Here is a 21,819-nt window from a genome sequence, read left to right on the forward strand (position 1 = left end):
GACGAACTTGCCACGGCAAACTGCTTGCTCCACTATATTCTTAACACGCAATATTGCGTGGAGAGTCGAGCGCCGCCTCCTGAAACCAAACTGGCAGTCGGCTAGATCGGGACCAACACCCTCCAAGTGCTGAATCAGCCGACCAGCAATTACTCGCTCGAAAAGCTTGCTTACTTCGTCCAATAAGACTATTGGCCTGTATGCCGAAGGAGAGTCCATTGGACGGCCTTCTTTTCGTAGCAACACAAGCCTTCCTATCTTCCATTGGCGTGGGAAAGTACCGTCAAGAAGACATTGAGTAAAGAGTTTCTTCAGTCTTCCACCCAACCAATCCATTGTCATTACCAGTACTCTTCCGGGTACACCGTCAGGACCAGGGGCTGTATTCTTACCCCGAAGTCGTATCAGTGCCTTATGAAACTCTGTTTCCGTAACAGTTGGCACATCGGTAAGATGTTGCGCTGACAACGGCTGAGCCATTACAGGCGGCACAACTGCAGCATCCCCGATTGGAAACAGGGTCCCCACTACTCTATCCAGGAACTCAGGCTCCAACGTCCTCGTCAATGGTGGACCCCTGGGGCGCAACTTGCACAGCGCCAACCTGTACGGCCTGCCCCATGGATCCCTAGAAAGAGATTCTAAGAAATCTTCCCGGGCTTTTGCCTTTGCCCTCTCAATGGCTCTCTTCAATTCGTTAATCGCCTCGCGATATTCTGCATAGCGCTGATTCTCCAACTCCCTATCACGGAAGCGGCGTCGACGTAACCGGCTGTATCGGCGCCTGGCCCTAACGCAGGCGCTACGCAGTGTTGTGAGATTCAAGCCTATCGGAAAGCCTACGGTCATCGACAATTCGAGCTGCTCGACGTTGGATGCGGTCAAGAGGAAGGAGTTGATACTGTGGGGCTCCGGCCCAGAGATGAGAACAGTACTCCATATGCGGTCGCACCTGAGCCTTGTACAGCTGAAGTCGGTGGGCCGGCTTGAAGTACTGTCTCGATCTGCTGAGCACACCAAGCTTTTTCGAGGCTAATTTAGCCTTCGCTTCCAAATGACTGCGGAATTGAACGTCACTCGAGATTTCAACTCCGAGGATTCCGATTTTCGGCGATATACTAAGGGGAGTACTCTTAAACCGAGGTTCTACGACAAATGGGGTCTTTTTAGCGGTGAACGCGCAAACCTGTGTCTTTTGGGGATTGAACTCAACAAGATTAAGTTCGCCCCAATCCGAGACTTCTTGAAGGGAAGACTCGACTTCAGACACAAGTTTGTTTCGGCTCTCATTGAGGCTTTCCTTTGAGGTGTTCGCACGGCCGGGATAAAGAGCATCCCCCGTACTGTCGTCTGCATAGCAATGGATGTTACTGATTTGTAACAAATCATTGATATGCAGAAGAAACAGTGTAGGAGATAGCACGCAGCCTTGTGGGACACCAGCATTCACATAAAGAGGCTTAGAGCAGGAACCGTCGATAACGACCTTAATGCTCCTCTCTTCCAGGAAGCTGGCAACCCAATCGCATAACCTCGCAGGAAGTCCGAAAGATGGTAATTTCGCTAGAAGTGCCTTGTGCCAGACCCGATCGAAGGCTTTCGCTACATCCAAACTTACAGCCAATGCCTCCCCTTTACTCTCAACCGCCTCCGCCCATCTGTGGGTAAGGTACACCAAAAGATCACCAGTCGAGCGACCACTACGGAAACCGTATTGCCGGTCGCTTAACAGCTGGTTCTCCTCCAGGTACCTCATGAGCTGGCAGTTAATAATGGATTCCATTATTTTGGAGAGTAAAGAGGTGATGGCGATCGGTCTGTAGTTAGACGGATTTGAGCGATCGCCTTTTTTAGGGATTGGGTGGACAACAGCAGTCTTCCACGAGTTCGGAACGATTCCTTTGGCGTAAGAGAGCCGAAAAAGACGCGTTACAACCGGTGCCAACTCAGGAGCACATGTCCTAAGCACAATAGGGGAGACTCCATCCGGCCCTGTCGACTTATGGATGTCAAGGGAAAAGAGAGCGTTTCGAACGGCACGTTGTGTGAAACGTATATCCGCCATTGAATGGTTGCACCGCGGGATGGTAGGCGGTGTCTTTCCCCTGTCATCAAGAGTCGAGTTCCTAGCAAAGAGAGCGCCCAGGAGTTCGGCTTTCTCTTTAGCGGAATGGGCCAGAGAGTCTTCGTCCTTGTGCAAAGGAGGAAAGGATGAACGACAGAAGTTACCTTGGATGGCCTTGGCGAGGGACCAAAACGCCCGTGTTCCCGAAGGAAGTCGCGCTAGTCTATCGCCAAGTGCACCAATATAACTGGATTTAGCCCTAGCGATTTCTCTCTTGTAGAATCTGGAGGCAGAGTTGTACTTCTTCCTGATGAGACCAACGCTTGGATCGCGACACACCGTTGCTGCAACCCAGGCTTGAAAAAGTTCCTGTTTCTGACGAGACGCCATGTTACAGGAACGTCCAAACCAAGGCTTAGATCTACCACCAACGGGCACAACAGAGTATGGCACAAATAGTTCCATACCCTGCAGTACCACGTCAGTGATAGACTCAGCACAAGCGTTGGGATCCTCCGAGGAGAAGCAAACAGGCCCCCATGGGTAGGAAGCGAAAAAACCACGCATTCCGTCCCAGTCTGCCGACTTGTAGTGCCACACACGGCGTCGAGCTGCAGGTGTCTGCTGTTTCGAGCCCATAAGTGGCACCATACTCCGTATCAGGCAATGGTCTGATGACCCCAGTGGGGCCACGACGGAGACCTGATAGTTCTCGGGATGTGTGGTCAGCAGAAGATCCAAAAGAGAGGGAGTATGGCCCTCCACATCCGGTATTCGCGTAGGCGATGAGACCAGCTGTGTTAGGCCATAGGCTAGAGCAAAATCGTGTACAGTTCGTCCCGCGTGGTCAGTTGTACGCGACCCGAGCCATTCAACGTGGTGGGCATTGAAATCGCCTAAAACCACGAGCTCTGCAGAAGGGAACTGTACAAGCAAGGTGTCGATCATCTCTTGGATGTGCTCAAATAATCGGTCGGTACCAGTATTCCCGCTGTGGGATCTGTACAGGCAAGCATAGACGCGAGGGTGGTCGCCGCAGTCAATATGCAGCCAGATAATAGACAGATCCTCACCTTCAAGGGTGCCAAGACGTCGACAACAGATATCCTCCCTAACATATGCGCATACCCCGGCACGCGGTGCAAAAGTATGCTCCAGCTTAAAACCAGGGTATGTGAGATAAGATACGTCGGCCGGAGTTGATATCTGAGTCTCAGTCAGGAAGAGCAAGGCCGGCTTAGCCGTCTCAAGATGGTAGTGGACGGCGTTTAAGTTAGTGTGCAGCCCCCGTATGTTACAAAAGTCCACCGTGAGAGTGGAGGGGGGTGATTTTTTTTGCTTGCTCTGCGAACCCCTTGGCACATGACCGAGCGGAATTATGCCCGCCCCAGAATACGACGGGCTGCCGCAGCGCAGGCGCTGCGGGAGGGATTCTCCTGCACCGCAGGTGCCGGTACCCTCCTGGGGTATTCTGCCTAATAATGCCGCGTTCATATTTGGGGGTTGTTGTTTTTGGGCCTCCGGACCCCTCACTCACCGTACGAAACGCGGTGGCATACTGTTAATATGCCACCACTTCACGCCGGTTTCCTGTGAGGGTGTGGTAACTTCCCCGGTGCGAGCTTGACCCATTTCGTGCCGAAGCAGTGCTCGACTCCCACTTCAAAATTTATCCAGACGTACGAATAAAAGGAGCCAGGTTAGTTTAATGGAGGCATTAATATTATACCAAACACGTCTAACCTTATTACATACCTAATTTATGTTGTCATTTCAGGAATCATGGGGTATCTCCATAACATCAATTACTGTTGACGCTGAGGTTCTATGCTAGCACAATATCGATATCAGTGGCAGACCTATTTCCCTTGGTCACGGCATCACGCGTGAACGGGTGGACCGATTTCGATAATTATTTTTTTATAATGTTCCTTGAAGTATGAGGATGGTTATTATGGAAAGAAAACATAAACATGTACCAAGGGCGAAGCCGGGGCGGACCACTAGTATATATACAGGGTGGCCCGTTTACAGTGGTCCAAAAATTTTTTTCAGCTTGAGAGCATCATGAGTAATCATTTAAAACAAACTTTAGTTAAGCGAAAACTTATGGTTTAGAAATTATGAATTTTTTTTTAAATAATCCGAAGTTTCAATGTTTTTGACACAAAACTACTCTGTTATGAAAACTACTGGACCGAATTATATGAAATTTGGTATAGATATAGCGCAATAACCTACCTATCGCGCTATAGGCTCATCTTGTGTAAATAATTACACTGAATTTTTTTAATTTAACTTTTTCTGTAGTTTTTTGAATTTCTCGGCAAAATGTCGATTTTTCGAAAAAATCCTGTGAAAAAAAAATGTACCACCAAGGTTTTGCTGGTACTGCTAAAAACTTCCTTAACATAAGGTTATTCTTTACACAAAAAATCATAGTTGTCCTTCGATTGTAACATCTTCAAAAACAATATCATGTGCATTAACACATGAAAGTCAAAAATTACGAAATTTACAATAATTCAATTTTAATCATTTGGAACGGCCAATTTTTGGTTAAAGAACCATTTATTGCCATAAAAGTCGTTACAAATCAGTATTCACATGGCTTTAAAAGTTAAAATGAATGAAATAAAATTTTAACCTGCTAGCCAAGATAACTTTACTTTATTCTAATGTCAATTTATAGAGTTTTTTTTTTGTTATTTAGTTTTTAGGTTTAAATCTTAATAAAAGGTTTGGAGAATCAATAAAACAACATAAATATTAATTAACATATTGTTTATTTTTAACAAAAGGTTTTCGAAATGCCGTCCGCCTTTCGCTAAACATAATCTGCATCTGCGTAAGAAAATTTATTCGCAGCCTATTAAATGGCTGCCGGCTTTCTTTAGTAGCTGTTATAGCCACTTGAATTTTCCTCCAATTCTTGCTCCGATGTGCTCTCCCGTGCGTACACAATCTCCTTAATGTATCCCCAAATGAAAAAATCAACGGGGTTCAAGTCGGGTGAACAGGCTGGCCAGTGGATGGTGCCACCGCGACCGATCCTCCTCTCCGGGTAGGTATGAACGTATGGTATTAAATGGTATAATACCATTAACTGGTATACAAATGTACCTATGTATAATGAATTTATGGTTATTTATAGGAATAAATTCAAATGGCTATAACAGCCATTAAAGAAAGCCGGCAGCCATTTAATAGGCTGCGAAGAAATTTTCTTACGCAGATACAGATTATGTTTAGCGAAAGGCGGACGGCATTTCGAAAACCTTTTGTAAAAAATAAACAATATGTTTTATTGATTCTCCAAACCTTTTATTAAGATTTAAACCTAAAAACTAAATAACAAAAAAAAAACTCTATAAATTGACATTAGAATAAAGTAAAGTTATCTTGGCTAGCAGGTAAAAAATTTATTTCATTCATTTTAACTTTTATAGCCATGTGAATACTGATTTGTAACGACTTTTATGGCAATAAATGGTTCTTTAAACAAAAATTGGCCGTTCCAAATGATTAAAATTGAATTATGGTAAATTTCGTAATTTTTCGATTTTCATGTGTTAATGCACATGATATTGTTTTTGAAGATGTTACAATCGAAGGACAACTATGATTTTTTGTGTAAAGAATAACCTTATGTTAAGGAAGTTTTTAGCAGTACCAGCAAAACCTTGGTGGTACATTTTTTTTTTCACAGGATTTTTTCGAAAAATCGACATTTTGCCGAGAAATTCAAAAAACTACAGAAAAAGTTAAATTAAAAAAATTCAGTGTAATTATTTACACAAGATGAGCCTATAGCGCGATAGGTAGGTTATTGCGCTATACTTATACCAAATTTCATTCAATTCGGTCCAGTAGTTTTTAAAACAGAGTAGTTTTGTGTCAAAAACATTGAAACTTCGGATTATTTAAAAAAAAAATCATAATTTCTAAACCATAACTTTTCGCTTAACTAAAGTTTGTTTTAAATGATTACTCATGATGCTCTCAAGCTGAAAAAAATTTTTGGACCACTGAAAACGGGCCACCCTGTATATGTGTCTATGTTTGCAATGTAGAAATCAATTTTTTAAACATTGTATTGTAAATAATAAAAAATAAATAAAAGTACATAATAAAATGGAATAAAAGTTTTATTTCTTTTTAACTATGTTTAATTTTAAATAGTAATATGTAACTACATAATATATGCCAAAGAACTGTCCTGTGATTCTTACGCGACAACCCTCCATCGATTATCATCTCCTATAATATATTCCTTAACGCTGTAATAGGCTCTCTGAACTAAATACATTTTTTACATAAGATTTACATTTAGCACTAACAAATTATTTTTCTACCGTGTGTCTAGATATATTGCTTAATAATATACAAAAATTAATTAGTTATTGTGTGTTCAGTATTTCAAGGGCGAAGCCGGGGCGGACCACTAGTATATTTATATGTATGTCTATGTTTGCAATGTAGAAATCAATTTTTTAAACATTGTATTGTAAATAATAAAAATAAATAAAAGTACATAATAAAATGGAATAAAAGTTTTATTTCTTTATTACAGTTTAATTTTACATAGTAATATGTAACTACATAATATATGCCAAAGAACTGTCCTGTGATTCTTACACGACAACCCTCCATCGATTATCATCTTCTATATTATATTCCTTAACGCTGTAATAGGCTCTCTGAACTAAATACATTTTTTACATAAGATTTACATTTAGCACTACCTAACAAATTCTTTTTCTACCATATGTCTAGATACCTATATTGCTTAATAATATACAAAAATTAATTAGTTATTGTGTGTTCAGTATTTCAATTATTGTGTGTTTCAATTATTTCTTCATAATATTTGTCCATTATCCTTATTATGTTTGAATTTTTTGGCTGAAAATAAAAAGTTTTCCTGGTAGGTATTTGACCAATTTTTGCATTAAATGTGTTGGTCAACGAAGTCCAACATTCATCCTTTAATTTATTCGTAGAAGCATTAGTCTCCTTACTGGTTATAATAATTGAGCAATCTCGTCTTTACTCATAGCCTTCTTCGATTTCTGTAACAGAAATATAACGCACCTTCGGTAGAACAAGGGCATAATTGTCATAAATTGCCAAAATGACTTAAATATGCAGAAATGCTTTAAAAAGGCCCTTTCAACTGGAGGGACAAAGACATTCGTTTAATTCCTACAAAAAACAGTCAGATTGAAATAGTGGCGTTGTCATTTTGGCGCTATTTTGTTTCTCTCTTGGCGAGACAAAGTCTCATTGGTTAGTTGTGCCATCGGCGGGGACTGAGCTAGCTGTCACTTGGAGCGCTAACGTCGTTTATGTAAATATGCCCTATAATGTTTTTGATTTCTGGAACGACAAGGCCATATCTGTCACACTTATGCCTAGTTTACGATTTAAAAATTGGGAGGACAAAGTCGTTCCGACAATTGTGCCCTTGTCTGTCCAAGATTTGTTATACTCCATGGTCTTAAAAGTAACATTTTATTCCGATAATTGCTGTAGAGAGCAAAAAAACAAGTTAGTTTTTTAGAAATTTAAACGACAGGACTGCCAATCAAAATACAACAAACATACCCTCACACCCACAAATCTATCCTCAAAAACTTTCGAGTTTACATAATAAATAATAATATTAGTAAGATATTTATTCGTAAATAATTATTTTTCTTTTTCAAATTTGTTTTTGGAATGTATTATTTTGCTGTGAACACATTGCCTATAAAATCGATCATACATAAATTAGGGGACCCAGCATAAAGCCGATGCCGTCCATTCTGGAATGTAAAACGTGCAAAAAAAGCTGGCCCAATATCAATATGCACTCCGGCAGAATACATAAGCCTTATAAAAAATGCCACGAAAAAGGAGGAATTATTTAATGTCAAGGAATTGAATCATGATTCTTTCTTGTTCTGTTATCTTAATATAATATTATTCCAATTTTTAAAGCGATTCCAAAGAATTTTGCTAGGAAACATAATAGTTTCAGATTGTTGAAGATGTGTAATGGCTGATTAGTAAGTTTTGATCTCTATTTTTGTGATAAAGTACTGCGGCTTTCTAAAGTGTTTAAGAAAATAAAACATTTATACAAAAAAACACGTTATTATCATTCCAAAATTATTAACTTAAAGCTTTAGATATGGCCATATTTACAAATTAATTTTCTTGTTGGTGGAACAAGGGCACAAATGTACACCTACTTAAGAAAAAAATATTATTAAAAAAAAACTAGCAGTTTTTAATATTTGTAAACGATACACCTAAAAGAATATAGTATATAGTTTATGTCATACAAAGCAGAACAACCATAAAAAAATTATTATCATAGCTAGACCACATTAAGTACTACAAATATCTTAAAATGGCTCTCCTGTAAAATTGCAAAAACTGTAATTGTGCCCTTGTTCTACCGAAGGTGCGATATGTTTGACTTTAAAAGTGTCCGAAGCAAAAAGTAAGCGGCAGACGATTTTAAAGAAGAAATATAAAGGCGTTACCGGCGTAATATCCATTTTTAATAAATATATAAACAGTGGTCGTTGTATTGTTATTCTTTATTTATAAAACTTGACAATGAATCATCAATCAACAATGAATGACAATAATTTGACAATTACTGACAAGCAATGCACGCGTGCGCGAGAAAAACGTTCCGTTTTTGCTTTCTGTGTAACGCATTAGGTTGTTTAGAAGGAAAATTATCACGCAGATGTCTACAAATATATAGTTCTTTAGTATTAGTTCTTTATTAATAAGAAACTTTATTCTTAAAGTTTATAATTCGGCTGTATATTTAACTTATTTTGTCCTGAATTTTGTGTTATTTTAATTTCAAATTGGCTTATAACGAAACGCACATCTGTGAGTGCAGAGGGCTCGGTATTTTTATGACCAACGGATGTCCGTCGATAGCACGTCAAGAAATAAAATTGTGGAACGGTAATAACGACTCGTAGTTAGTTCTAGAAAAACGGATAGTAGCTTTGATACTATGACGATCCGTTGAATATAGGAACCGGGCATAAGCCACAGCATTCAAATTTTTTATCAGTACTGAAGCTTTTAATGAAAATGACATCCTTAAATTTAAGATCATTTTTAAGAAAAATACACACTCCCCCTCTTGATATATCACGACTATAACTTACTGCCATATAATAGTTATTAAGTTTTAAGTATTGTTCATGGCCCTCCTTGACAAATGTCTCTGAAAAGCATAGTACATTCGGATGAATATTATTATCGCGCAATTCCAGTAATGTTATTTCAATTAATTCTAGTTTTGATAATATGCCAGCAATATTTTGATGCAATACTGTAAATAACTTTTTGTTTAATTTAGGTACGAAAAAATTTTGAGTGTTTCTTTCTTTGAATGTTTGGTGTGTTGAATGTTAAGACAGCATTTTCGACAGTTATATTCAAACATGGGGAATTGCATGTATTTGTTGTAATTATATTTTTAATACCCGTTTCAACTTTGCTGTGCCTGTTTATGAGATTTTTTAACGCTTTACAATTTAGGTAAGTACGTTCATATTCTATACAATTAATGTTAAAAATTATTTTTCTACACAATTCATACATTGATCTAAAGCTGTGAAAAACATTAACAAAATGACAATTTTTAAAACGTGAACAGACGCGGGATATACATCTATTTAAGTAATTAACATTTAAGTTATACTTATTTCTGGGCACACTGGTTACTATGATTCTACCGTTATTTAGTCTGCTAATAGTTGTATTGAGTTCTGACATGATTTTTTCTGGGCTCTCGTCATTCTCACCTACGCATATTATTACAATATCGGAATCATTTGTATAAAGTCGATAACAGTCTTTCAGAATTTCATCGCACGGTGCGTGTGGTTTAATGTTGCCCCTTATTAAATAGTTCTCGGACGTAGTTAACCGTTGTCTAAGCTGGGACGCCATACTGGAGCAGCATTGAGTTCCAAATATATTTATTTTAGGTTTATCCATTACATTATTATAGTTTAATTTAGGTGGGTTGAGGGATATATTTTGTGTATCTTGCTGTTTATTTGGTGGTTGAATGTTTTTAGCATCTTCATATCTATTTATTATTTCGGTCGTTTGTGGTAGAGAAGGATTATGATTTGTTTCTGTGTTATTTAATTTCAATTTTAGTTCTTTTATTTCCGAGAGAGCGGCATCAAGTTTAGACTTCATTTCAATTATTAATTGTTTCAATTCGTCAATTTCAGATCTTTGGATTACCGACATGTCGGATAAATTCATTTTTGAGTGCGAATCCAGGGATATAAAAGAATCATCCAATTGTTCTAAGGTGTCACTATTTCCAGTTGTAGTTTTTTTTCTGATCGTTACGTATCTAGTCGGGCTCCCAATTGGCGATGATAGTTTAGTGCATTCCGCCGCTTCTTGACAATCTGTTGTCATTATTCCAAGATGTGGTTTATTATTATTATGTAAATTCTTATTTAAACAATGTTTGCATTTCCAGTTTTGTTTATCTTCAACTGTCATCAAGTAGAATCGTTTTGTTGAAATCGTTGTACAACTTAAGTCATAGATGGCGTGGCAGGAACAACATTTTATGAATTCTCTTGAATTTATTGTATTTTTGCAGATTATACATTTCATAATTTTATCCATTGTATTTGTAACAAATTATCTTCAAATGAAAAAATAATAAATTTATAAATATTAATTCTTCCACAGAGTCCACGATGATTTGAACCCTGACTCCCTGAAGCGCAACTCCGTTCGTCCGACGTAGTAGCTCAAGTGCTATTCTACGTTACTTGTGCTCTCTAAAATAAGCCTTGTATCGTAGATGTTAATTCCGTTATGACATCAGATAGGTAAATGACCTCAGAGAAGCGTAAGCCAATCACGGGAGTCGGTTTTAGCCGTTACAGTTTGTGTTGTTTAGAACTGTCAGCTGATTTTAACAAAGGACTTGTTTATGTTTTGATTTCGGTACAATTGTAATGTTTTTATTAGTAAGTCACCTGTTCTTTTTGTTTTTGTATGTATTGTCTACAGGGAAGGACACTTTATTATACTGTTTATATCACTTATTAGTCATATATTGTTTTTCATACACTGCACTAATCACTGAGGTTTATTTGTATATTCACACACCAGGTATCGCCTTGCAAACGTTTTCACTGGTTTATTAGCTCGTAACTTATACTTTACTACACAATTACTTTAATTTCTTTGATTTTTTATATTTTTAAACAATTTTAATACGCGGAGCTGATGTTAACGACTTGACAGCTGTCAAGCGATATAGATATAGATATAGTTTAACGTATCGTTTCGATGAAAATCGCGAAAGCAAATACGCGTTTCTGCTAATTGTTTAGAGGCCCTGTTGTGGATTTGTGTTGTACATTCCATGCGCTTCTATCGTCGAGATATTTGTTTACTGTGAAAGAAGCTTTTGGACCATTAAACTTTTTTAAATATTAGACCTTTTGAAGCACAAATTGTTATTCCAGGTTCGAGTCCTTCCGACTTCCGTCCACTCTCAGTGGCGGAGGGCTCTGCAGTAATGCTGAGCAACGGGTCGCTGAGCGCGGGTTCAGCGGCGCGCACGTTGGAGGGCCGCTACATGTGCCGTGCTGATAACGGGGTGGGGCGGGGGCTGAGTAAGATCGTCTCTGTCGCAGTTAATGGTGAGTGACATGACGTTAACTTGATGTTTCGAGCGTTAAAATTGTGTTGTAGCATATCAGTGATTATCATTAGTTTATTTTGCGGCCATTTATTGGGTACATTTTTCCAACTTTCCTTTTTTTATGCCATATAGTTTTTATGATTTTTATGGTTTATTTTACTTTTTTTTTGTTCCAATAAGTGTTTATTTTTTTTAACTGTCCCTATAAAAGTAATAAAAATTAGACGCCTACTAGTAGCTAAATGAAAAGTAAAATTTCAGTTGTGATTAAAAATTTTGTGTATTGCAGAGCCGGCGCAGTTCGAGTACTCATCGCGCAACATGTCGGTGCGTCGCGCGGCGGCGGCGGTGCTGCAGTGCGCCGCGCGGGGCGACCCGCCGCTGCAGCTGCACTGGACGCACAACATGCGCCCGCTAGACCTCAACACTTATAGGTAACATGGGTTGGCAAGTTACGGGTGATTCTTGTTTGACTGATATATTTGTGCGAAAAATTAAATAAATGTTGATGTAAAACATTTTTCTTTTTCGACGATAGTATGTGTTTCTTTAATCAAGGGATTATAATAAGAAACGTGTTTGAATTTCAGGATATCAGTATCAGAGAAAAGGTCTGAAAATGGCGCCAGTTCCGAACTAAACATAGCTCATGCGCAGCGGAGAGATTCCGGAGTATACCGGTGTCGCGCCGAGAACGCGTACGGGCGGGACGAATTGCTAATTTACCTAGCTGTACAAGGTAGGATTTTTTTGCATAATATTTTCGTTTGACTGAGGAAAAAATTTAATATGACAGGCTATTTTTTTTGAAGTGAAAACTTCTTTAGCGGCGTTGGGTATTAAATCTTAAACTTACGTCAGGACACGTGGCCTGATCGAAAAAGCGTAAGACGGATGTTTTTTTTTTTAGCCCTTATATTCCATGCGTAAGACGGATACCATTTCAAAATATCAAACATGCTGAACGTTAATAATCAAGTTTTCACTTCTGCCGGCACTCCCAGAGTGCAACCCGTCTTTTTTTCTTTTTTTTTTAGTTCATAACTTGCAATTGACACAAACAGGCTTAAAAACAGTATTTACTAAAAAAACATATCCACGAACCTTGACAAATTGAGTCCAGTTGCTAAAGTATGATTAATTAAGTTGGCCATCGAATAAATTATGTTCAATTAAATGGAACGCTTTACTGAAATTCCATGTAAAAAGCGATGATTTCTTGTCCTTCATCGATAGAGATTTTTTTTGAAGTAAGCTTCTTTAGGCGCGTTATGAATAAAATTTGAAGGTCGCGTCATGGTCATACTGACACGTCCCTCGTAAGGCTACGATTTTGGTACCTTTGAATTTTGCCAAAGAAAGTTCACTTCTGACACGTGAACCCGGCACACATGTACTCTTTTGTTTTACTTGCGTCGTTATACAAGATTGATGTTCTCTCGCGTGTAAATTCGTGTGTGGTGTGTTGGGCAGAGCTCCCGGAGGCGCCGCGCGGGCTGGCGGTGGTGCGGCGCGAGGCGCGCGCGGCGCTGCTGGCGTGGCGCCGCGGGTTCGACGGCAACGCGCCGCTGCGCGCCTTCCGCCTGCAGCTGCGCGCCGTCGCGCCGCGCGCCGCGCCCGCCGACTGGCGCCTGGCGCCCGCGCGCGACCTGCCCGCGCACGCACTCGCTCAACGGTGGGTACTACATATACAGCAACATTGCATCACCTTAAACTTCCAAATATAAACTCTTTCAAACCATAGACAAATCTAGAAAATATTTTATCGAATAGCTTGTTCTTGGCTTGTTCCTTGAATTTGACATTTTTGATTTTATGACATTCAAATACTTTATAAATATTATATAAATTTACTAGCTTTCCACGCGCAGCTTTGCCCGCGCAGTCAAAGAAAAACCCGCGTAGTTCCCGTTCCCGTGGGATTTCCGGGATAAAACCTATCCTATTTCCCGGGATAAAAAGTAGCCTATGTCCTTTCTCGGGCATCAAAATGTCTCTATACCAAATTTCATGCAAATTGGTTCAGTAGTTAAGGCGTGATTGAGTAACAGACAGACAGACAGAGTTACTTTCGCATTTATAATATTAGTATGGATTAATAAAGTATAAAGTATATAAAGTATGGATAAAGAATTGAAAAAATTCGATCACGAGGCGAGATTCAAACCCGCATTCTTTCACGCCAATGCTGGGCCTGACCGGCCACCCGTGACTGCCAGAGCAATCGAATTTATTCCATTCTTTCTGTTTTATGTGTCTCAGTTTGTTCCTTCTCAATAGGAAATTTATTTATTTTATCAGACAAGAATCATCAGATCCTGATTCAGATGTGATACTGGAGTATCGACTGGATGGACTCAGACCCGCGACGGCTTACGCGGTGAGAGTCGCCGCTGTTAACGACATCGGGGATAGTGATTATTCTGATTCAGTCATACTAAATACTCTGGAAGAAGGTATGCAATTTTGTTTTTATTAGATTTATGTGTAACGTTTTTATATTACTAAACAGTAATTACCGATTTATCTTTACATTACTATATCTTTCATATTTTATTCAAAGCATTTCTTATTAATAGTATTTGCAAATGTTTCTTTGAAAACTTACCATTTCCAGCACCTTCAGAACCTCCTCGCAGTGTCGAAGTATTAGCAGATGCACCGGGAGAACTGCTTGTTAAGTGGCAGGTAATAAATTTAGAAATTCATTATTTTAGAAGTTATACTGTAATTTGGGAAGGGTAATCTAATTTTCGTTATCGATTATAACATAATGAGGATTAAATTAAAGTAAACGGGTATAATTGTGTGAAATCCACTTAATATTGCTTTTGACTGTTGTTACGGTTAGTATCAAATTAAAATTGAACAGTTCTAATGTTTGCTTCACCTTGTTTGCAGTTTTCTAAGTTTTTATTGCGTTTAATTATGATCGTGTGTACTGGTGTGTGTCAGCCGCCGCCGCAGGAGTCGTGGAACGGCGAGCTGGTGGGGTACGCGGTGTGGTGCCGCGGCGCCAACGCGTCGCTGGCGCTGGGCGTGGCGGGCGGGGCGGCGCGCGCGGCGCGGCTCGGGGCGCTGCGCCCCGCCGCGCGCTACGAGCTCCGCGTGCGCGCGCTCAACGCGCTCGGCGCCGGGCCCGCTGCCGCGCCGCTGCTCGCCACCACGCTCGAGGACGGTCAGTGCTACTTTTGCTATCTCTACAGTATATATTCAAATTGTCTTTAAGGCGCTGCCCTGAGCAAGCATTTCATTCCACTCACACACACACGCCGCGCCACAGCTGCAGCCCGACGCCAATCGCCATACGCGAATCATTACGAACGGGCCTCGGCCGGTAGTGTCGGTACACAGGCGTTCACGCACACATGCGTACGTTTTTGGTTTGGGAATAAGAATTTGCGATTTACACGAAATCTATTGATTGGACTAAAAAAATAACACAGTATTATATTAGTATGTTGCTTGTAGAATTATTTGCCGAAAAAACAGAATGATTGCATGTAGTTTAGTATGGTTTTTAAGCATCAAAAGATTTTTTTAGAGGTACCTTTGAGATTTTTTTCTATCGAGTAAAATAAGTTGTATTATGTTTTCAACACACTATCCAACTAGTTTATCTCCTGAAGAATATCATATATTTATCTGAGATTTTTTACTGCAGTTAATCATATACTTTAAAGCATTATAATTTAGCAGCAAATTCGCGTTTTGCTCTGCTAGTCACCTTAAGTAGTTGAAGACTGATTCCTTACTACACAATACACAATAATCATGTACTCATGTACTTTACGTCTGTAGGTCAAACTTGTTAAAAAGCTTTAATTTGTAACTAAAAAACGTTTTTAAAAAAATAATATCTACTTATTTGTTCCATAAAATAATAATAAATAAATGAACCTGGATTGTTGATCAATTCCAGTTCCAGAGGCTCCTCCACAGCACGTGCGCTGCGAGCCGCTGTCATCACAGTCGTTCCGCGTGTGGTGGGAGCCACCGCCGCCTCTCCTGCGCGGGGGACTCATCATTGGATACGAAATATCTTATCGGGTAAATAAATATCTTGAGCCTCTTATAGTTATGAGAAAATGTTATGTGTAATTTAACTAGCGTTGAAATTATCATTAATTATTAATTTTTTTGTGTGTCATTTTTTTATGAAGTGATTTTATGATTAAACTCAACAATTCGGTGATAATTGCGAAAGAACAGTTTATAACACCTTCGCTTTAAAAGTTCGGTGCTGACTTCTTTGACCTAAATGAACCTAAAGTGCATTGGGGTAATTCCGGCGACGGGGTAAATACAATCATCATCATCATCATCATCAGCCCATATACGTTCCCACTGCTGGGACACGGGCCTCCTATGAGGGTACAGGCCATAATCCACCACGCTGGCCAAGTGCGGGTTGGCGGATGACACATGTCGTCGAACTTTTTAATTCTTCGACATGTCGGTTTCCTCACGATGTTTTCCTTCACCGTTCGAGCAGTGGTGATGTTACAACATGCGCAGATAAATTGAAAAATCAATTTATTTCCTGCGCGCTCGCCTGGTCTCGAACCACGGACTTATCGATTCGAAGTCCGAGGTCTCACCACTGCTTATACAATAATTATTGTATATTAAATGAATTGGTAACATGATCTGCTCGTTGTGTGTTGTGTCAGGCGGTGGAGGCGGACGCGCTGGCGCCGTGGGAGCGCGTGGCGGCGGGCGGCGGCGGCGCGGCGGTGGCGGCGCGCGCGGGGAACTACTCGCTGCGCGTCGCCGCGCGCACCGCCGCCGGCCTCGGGCCCCGCGCCGCGCGGTACTGCAACACGCTCGACGACGGTACGCACTACGCACACACCATACTTCAGGATACATCGCCCATTTTTGAAAGTGACTACTTACTATCAAGCTAATTTTCCGTTTGTAGCTTTATTTTGATGAGACGCCCAATAATTTCGTGTACGAAAGTCTCGATTGTGGTAGCTAACAGAGATAATAAGGTAAAAAAATTTTGATTTGATGGTTCTCAAATATTTATTATTAACTGATTTTTTTTTTGTTCAATCTCAAGATAATTACCTAAATTATTCGAAAAAATATTTGTCCTACAAAATCTATGGTTGGTTCAAAGAGTCCCCCTTTCCAAAGTGTATCGATAACGAGGTCATCATAAATGATTACTAACAAGCTGATTTTTTTGTTTTCACTTAATTAATGTTTATATAATTCAACAGACATATTGTCCTACAAATTGCGTAATAAATATTTGAGAACCATCAAATCAAAAATTTTTATCCTTGTTATCTCTGTTAGCTACCACAATCGAGAGTTTCGTACACGAAATTATTCGGTGTCTCATCAAAATAAAGCTACAAACGGAAAATCAGCTTGATAGTAGTCACTTGCAAAAATGGGCGATGTATCCTGAACTACCATCTGTATGGGATATTACACTTACTACAGCACAGTAGGTATACCTTCGAAACATCTCACTCACCGCTTCGAACGTGCGCATCGACTACGATAATACAAAAGAAAACGACAATACGTTTTTATTTATTTTCTCATGTTTTTACCATGGAACCATTTTAATATTAAAAGTACAAATACATATATATAAGCCACTGCTAATGAATAATTTCTCTTCCAGTTCCAGGTCCACCTGCAGACGTGAAAGTGTTTCCCCACTCTGATGACTCGGTCATGTTGAGCTGGCTTCCGCCCCTGCAACCCAACGGACTGATACGACACTACAGGGTGTACACTCGACCGCAGAGGTAAGTAAAAAAAAAAAAGAAAAATTTAAATTTGATCCAGATAAATACAGACTGACTAGACTATTGACTTTGCTAATTTTTTGTCAATGTCAATTTAATTTACGATTTGAAATTATATTTTTAAGTTTTGCTTTATTGCAAACTAAATGAAATCATTTTTAACTAATGATTAGATTGGCATCTCATGAGCTGAGAAGTTGAAGTGAAAAAATGGATTCCAGGATAGGTCGTCACTCGAGCGAGGTGGTGCTAGTGGGCGAGCGGCAGCAGCGCGGCGAGCAGGCGCTGGTGCTGGCGGGGCTGGCGCCGCGCCGCTACGAGCTGTGGGTCGCCGCCAGCACCGCCGCCGGGGAGGGCGACATGAGCACCGTCGTCGCCGCCACGCCCAGCGCTACGGGTGCGTTTTCAATGCAACAAAGTTTGGTATTGCCTAAAATTAGCTGTTACAAAAAAAATTTCACTAGAAATGTTCATGATAATTTTTTAATGTTTCGTTGGCGTAATTCATAATATCAATATTTAGTTCAAAACTTTTATTATTTTTCTTAAATATTAATAGACAAAAATTGTCACTGTTTGTGTATTTTGTAGCGGGCGCCAAGATAGCGTCATTCCCGCGTCGTGTAGTGGTCCCCATGGGCGGGTCGGTCGCCGTGCGCTGTGCGGCGGCGGGGCAGGCGGGGACGCGCGGCTGGGCGCGGCGCCGCCCGCCGCCGCCGCACAGCGACCCGCGTGTGAGGATGGATGGCGATGCGCTTGTCATACTCAGTGAGTGATACAAGTTTTTGAATCTCAGAAATTAACAATTTTTTATGACGATTGCAAAATATGGTTATATGTATTTGTTTTAATCGACTAAATAAAAAGAACTTACTTTTAAATTGTTTTTGACAATTGCCATGCTTATGAACTAGTCAATTTTTGACGTGACAACGTCTTATAACTCGATATAGCCGGCTGCACGCACGAAAAAACATGACTCATGCGGCGTTACCTCGCTCTGAGGCGTTCCGTAAGGCTTGAAGTGCGAGCGAGAGCGCGGAATGAGCGACAAAGAAGCACAATCGTTGTCACGTTCAACTATCGTCAGTAAACCGACTTTACTGCAACCAATTTTTTTAATGCTCACACGAATTCACACTCTCTGGCTAATTAATATAAGGCATCCATACTTAATATTATAAATGCGAAAGTAACTCTGTCTGTCTGTCAATTTTCATGAAATTTGGTATGGAGATAGTTTGATACCCGAGAAAGGACATACCTAGGCTACTTTTTATCCCGGGAAAATGACGCAATCCCGGAAATCCTACGGGAACGGGAACTATGCGGGTTTTTCTTTGACTGCGCGAGCGAAGCAGCGGGCGGACCTAGTAGTTAATATATTTATAACATGGTTATACATTCAGTCAACAAAGTATCGGGAATGAATGATTTGTTTATGGTTCCAAATTCAAATTTTTGTTTTTTTCGTTGTTGTTAGGTTGGTACAACTGTTTTCCATTTTGGCGCGGAGTTTGAGTAGCATCTGTCATTTAAATTAAAAACAGTGCTGTTTTTAGTTTGATAATATCTAGCGTGTATTGCGAATTTCATAATGGACAAAAACATCGAACAAAGAGTTTGTCTTAAATTTTGCATCGCCAATGGAATTTCGTGTTCGGAGACACTGAAAATGTTACAGAAGGCATATGGTGAATCGACTTTATCAAAAACACGTGCTTATGAGTGGTACAAAGCGTTCAAAAATGGTCGAGATGTGATGGAAGATTTGCCTCGCTCTGGTAGGCCATCAACATCTGCAACTGAAGTTAACATTGCAAAAGTGAAGGAAATAGTGACTGAAAATCCTCATGCAAGTTTGAGAGAGATGGCCGCCGATCTTTCTGTATCTCACGAGTCGATCCGTACCATTTTAAGTAATCATTTGGGTATGAAACGTGTTGCCACCCGGCTAGTCCAAAAGACCTGAATTTTCTTCAAAAACTCAATCGCATGAGAGTCGCTGAGGACATGCTAGAACGAGTCAATACCGACCCAACATTCATGAAACGCATTGTTACTGGTGACGAGACGTGGGTTTACGAGTTTGACATGCAAACTAGTCAACAAGCTTCGGAATGGCGTCTTCCATCTGAACCAAAACCAAAAAAACCACGTCAAAGTCGATCACAAGTCAAGGTCATGTTGACTGTTTTCTTTGACTATCGCGGTGTTGTGCACTCGGAATTCTTGCCAGAAGGTCAAACGGTAAATAAAGTATATTATTTGAGCGTTATGCGGCGTTTAAGAGAACAAATTAGACGAAAAAGGCCAGTTTTGTGGAAAGAAAATTCTTGGATATTGCATCACGACAATGCGCCTTCGCACAAGGCCATCATTGTGAACGAATTTTGGTCCAAACACTCAACAAATACCATCGAGCAACCACCGTATTCACCAGATATGGCTCCAGCCGACTACTTTCTTTTTCCTAAACTCAAATTACCACTTCGTGGCACCCGTTTTCAATCGGTAGAAGACATAAAGGAGAATTCGCGGCGAGAACTGAACTCCATTTCGGAAACAGCGTTTAAAAAATGTTTTGATGATTGGATTATTCGTTGGCGTAAGTGTATAGTTTCTGAAGGAGCATACTTTGAAGGCGATAAAATAAATTTGGATGAATAACAAAATTTTTGTGTATTATTGATATTTTCCCGGTACTTTCTTGACAGAGTAGTATATTATAATTAATCGTTTCCAGAAGCGGAGCCGTCCCTGGCAGACAACTACACGTGCACGGTGCGCAACCGCTGGGGCGAGGAGCACGCCACGTGGGAGCTGGCGGTGCTGAGCGCGCCGCCCGCACCGCGCCTGCGCCTCGCCAGCGCCTCGCCCACTGCACTCGTGGTGGCGTGGGATACCACGGGAGCTGATAGTGAGTCACATTTTTTATAGAATACTAGCTTTCCGCCCGCGGCTTCACCCGCGTTTTCAAAGAAAAACCCGCATAGTTCCCGTTCCCGAGGGATTTCCGGAATAAAACTTATCCTTTCTCTCAAGTTGGATCGAACTGCACATGGTGTGCGAATTTTATTATAATCGGTTATGTGGTTTAGGAGTCCATTTAGGACAAACATTGTGACACGAGATTTATATTATACCTACATATATTAAGATTATGTGAATTTAGGGAGTTGTGAAAACCTAGCCATAGCAGCTGTAGACCTTTTGAAGTTCAATTTCTTAAATCTTAGTTGTTGGTGGTGATGTAAAAATAAAAAAGACCAGTCGCGTAGATGAACAAATGGAGGGTTTATTGCAGATTTGGTAATGAAAAAAGTACAAACAGAATTTTTGTTACGTACATGCGCTCAGGTGCAAGGAGGCCGAAGAACTGGACGAGTCACTGTTGCAGCAGTGGCTCGCCGCAGCTTTTTACAGATTATGTTAAACAACGCACAGATTAAAACAGTCATTTAGCCTAGACAATCTTGACTAAAGTATATTATAATAAAATAATTATTTAGAAATTAACTTTTAGAATGGCACCCACATCGCTGGCACACGTTATCTGCTAAAACGTTAACAATAATTGTACAAATCGTTTCGTTACGTGGCAGGCTACACGCTGGAGTGGTCCCGCGGCGAGGGCCCGCGGCAGTCGCGCGAGGAGGCGGGGTCGGCACGCAGCGCGGCGCTGCGCGGGCTGGCGTGCGGCGCGCGCTACCGCGTGTGGGCGCGCGCGCGCGGCCCGGCCGGCGCCTCGCCGCGCAGCGACGCGCTGCACGCCGCCACACTCGGCGCGCGTGAGTACACCGCGCTAACATTGTGTTTGCGGCCTATGATATATAAAAAAGCTAGATACGTTACCCGCTCTCTATTTTGGCAAGAAAAAACTCAGCTAAGTGCCCGAGTTTCACTTAGTCACGCACCATTCAGCGTCGTGGCTGGACGTTCTTTTTATATTTTAATCGGCAGTTGTTATTACGAAGTACATGAGTGAGACATGTATTATGTATAAAATTTAAAGAAAATGCTGGGAATACACTGAAAACCAACCCCAAACATATATGGTCCTTTGTGAATAATTTAAAACGCAACAGTGGTTCTATTCCTAACCAGCTGATCTTAGGTACTAAAACGGCCTCCGGTGGAGGAGAAATATGCGAGTTATTTTCGGAATATTTTCAGTCGGTATATGAATTACTTCCATCTTCTATAATATCCCAACCACAAAATAGCCCACCATCTGTGTTACCTGATTGTTTGAACTCAATAAGTAA

At 40.5% G+C, this 21,819-nt stretch overlaps 1 protein-coding gene across 1 annotated transcript in view; it reads left to right on the top strand.

The window, feature by feature from the left end:
• Positions 1 to 13,504, top strand: part of LOC123697301 (Down syndrome cell adhesion molecule-like protein Dscam2) — a 131,168-nt gene extending 117,664 nt beyond the window's left edge. The window contains exons 17-20 of the mRNA XM_045643771.1: positions 11,599 to 11,775; positions 12,067 to 12,211; positions 12,368 to 12,516; positions 13,251 to 13,504. Of these exons, the coding sequence (XP_045499727.1) occupies positions 11,599 to 11,775; positions 12,067 to 12,211; positions 12,368 to 12,516; positions 13,251 to 13,504 (725 nt within the window). The remainder of the gene's footprint in view (positions 1 to 11,598; positions 11,776 to 12,066; positions 12,212 to 12,367; positions 12,517 to 13,250) is intronic.
• The last annotated feature ends 8,315 nt before the right edge of the window (positions 13,505 to 21,819 follow it).

This window comes from Colias croceus, chromosome 1 (genome assembly GCF_905220415.1).
Source record: "Colias croceus chromosome 1, ilColCroc2.1".
Lineage (NCBI taxonomy): Eukaryota > Metazoa > Arthropoda > Insecta > Lepidoptera > Pieridae > Colias > Colias croceus.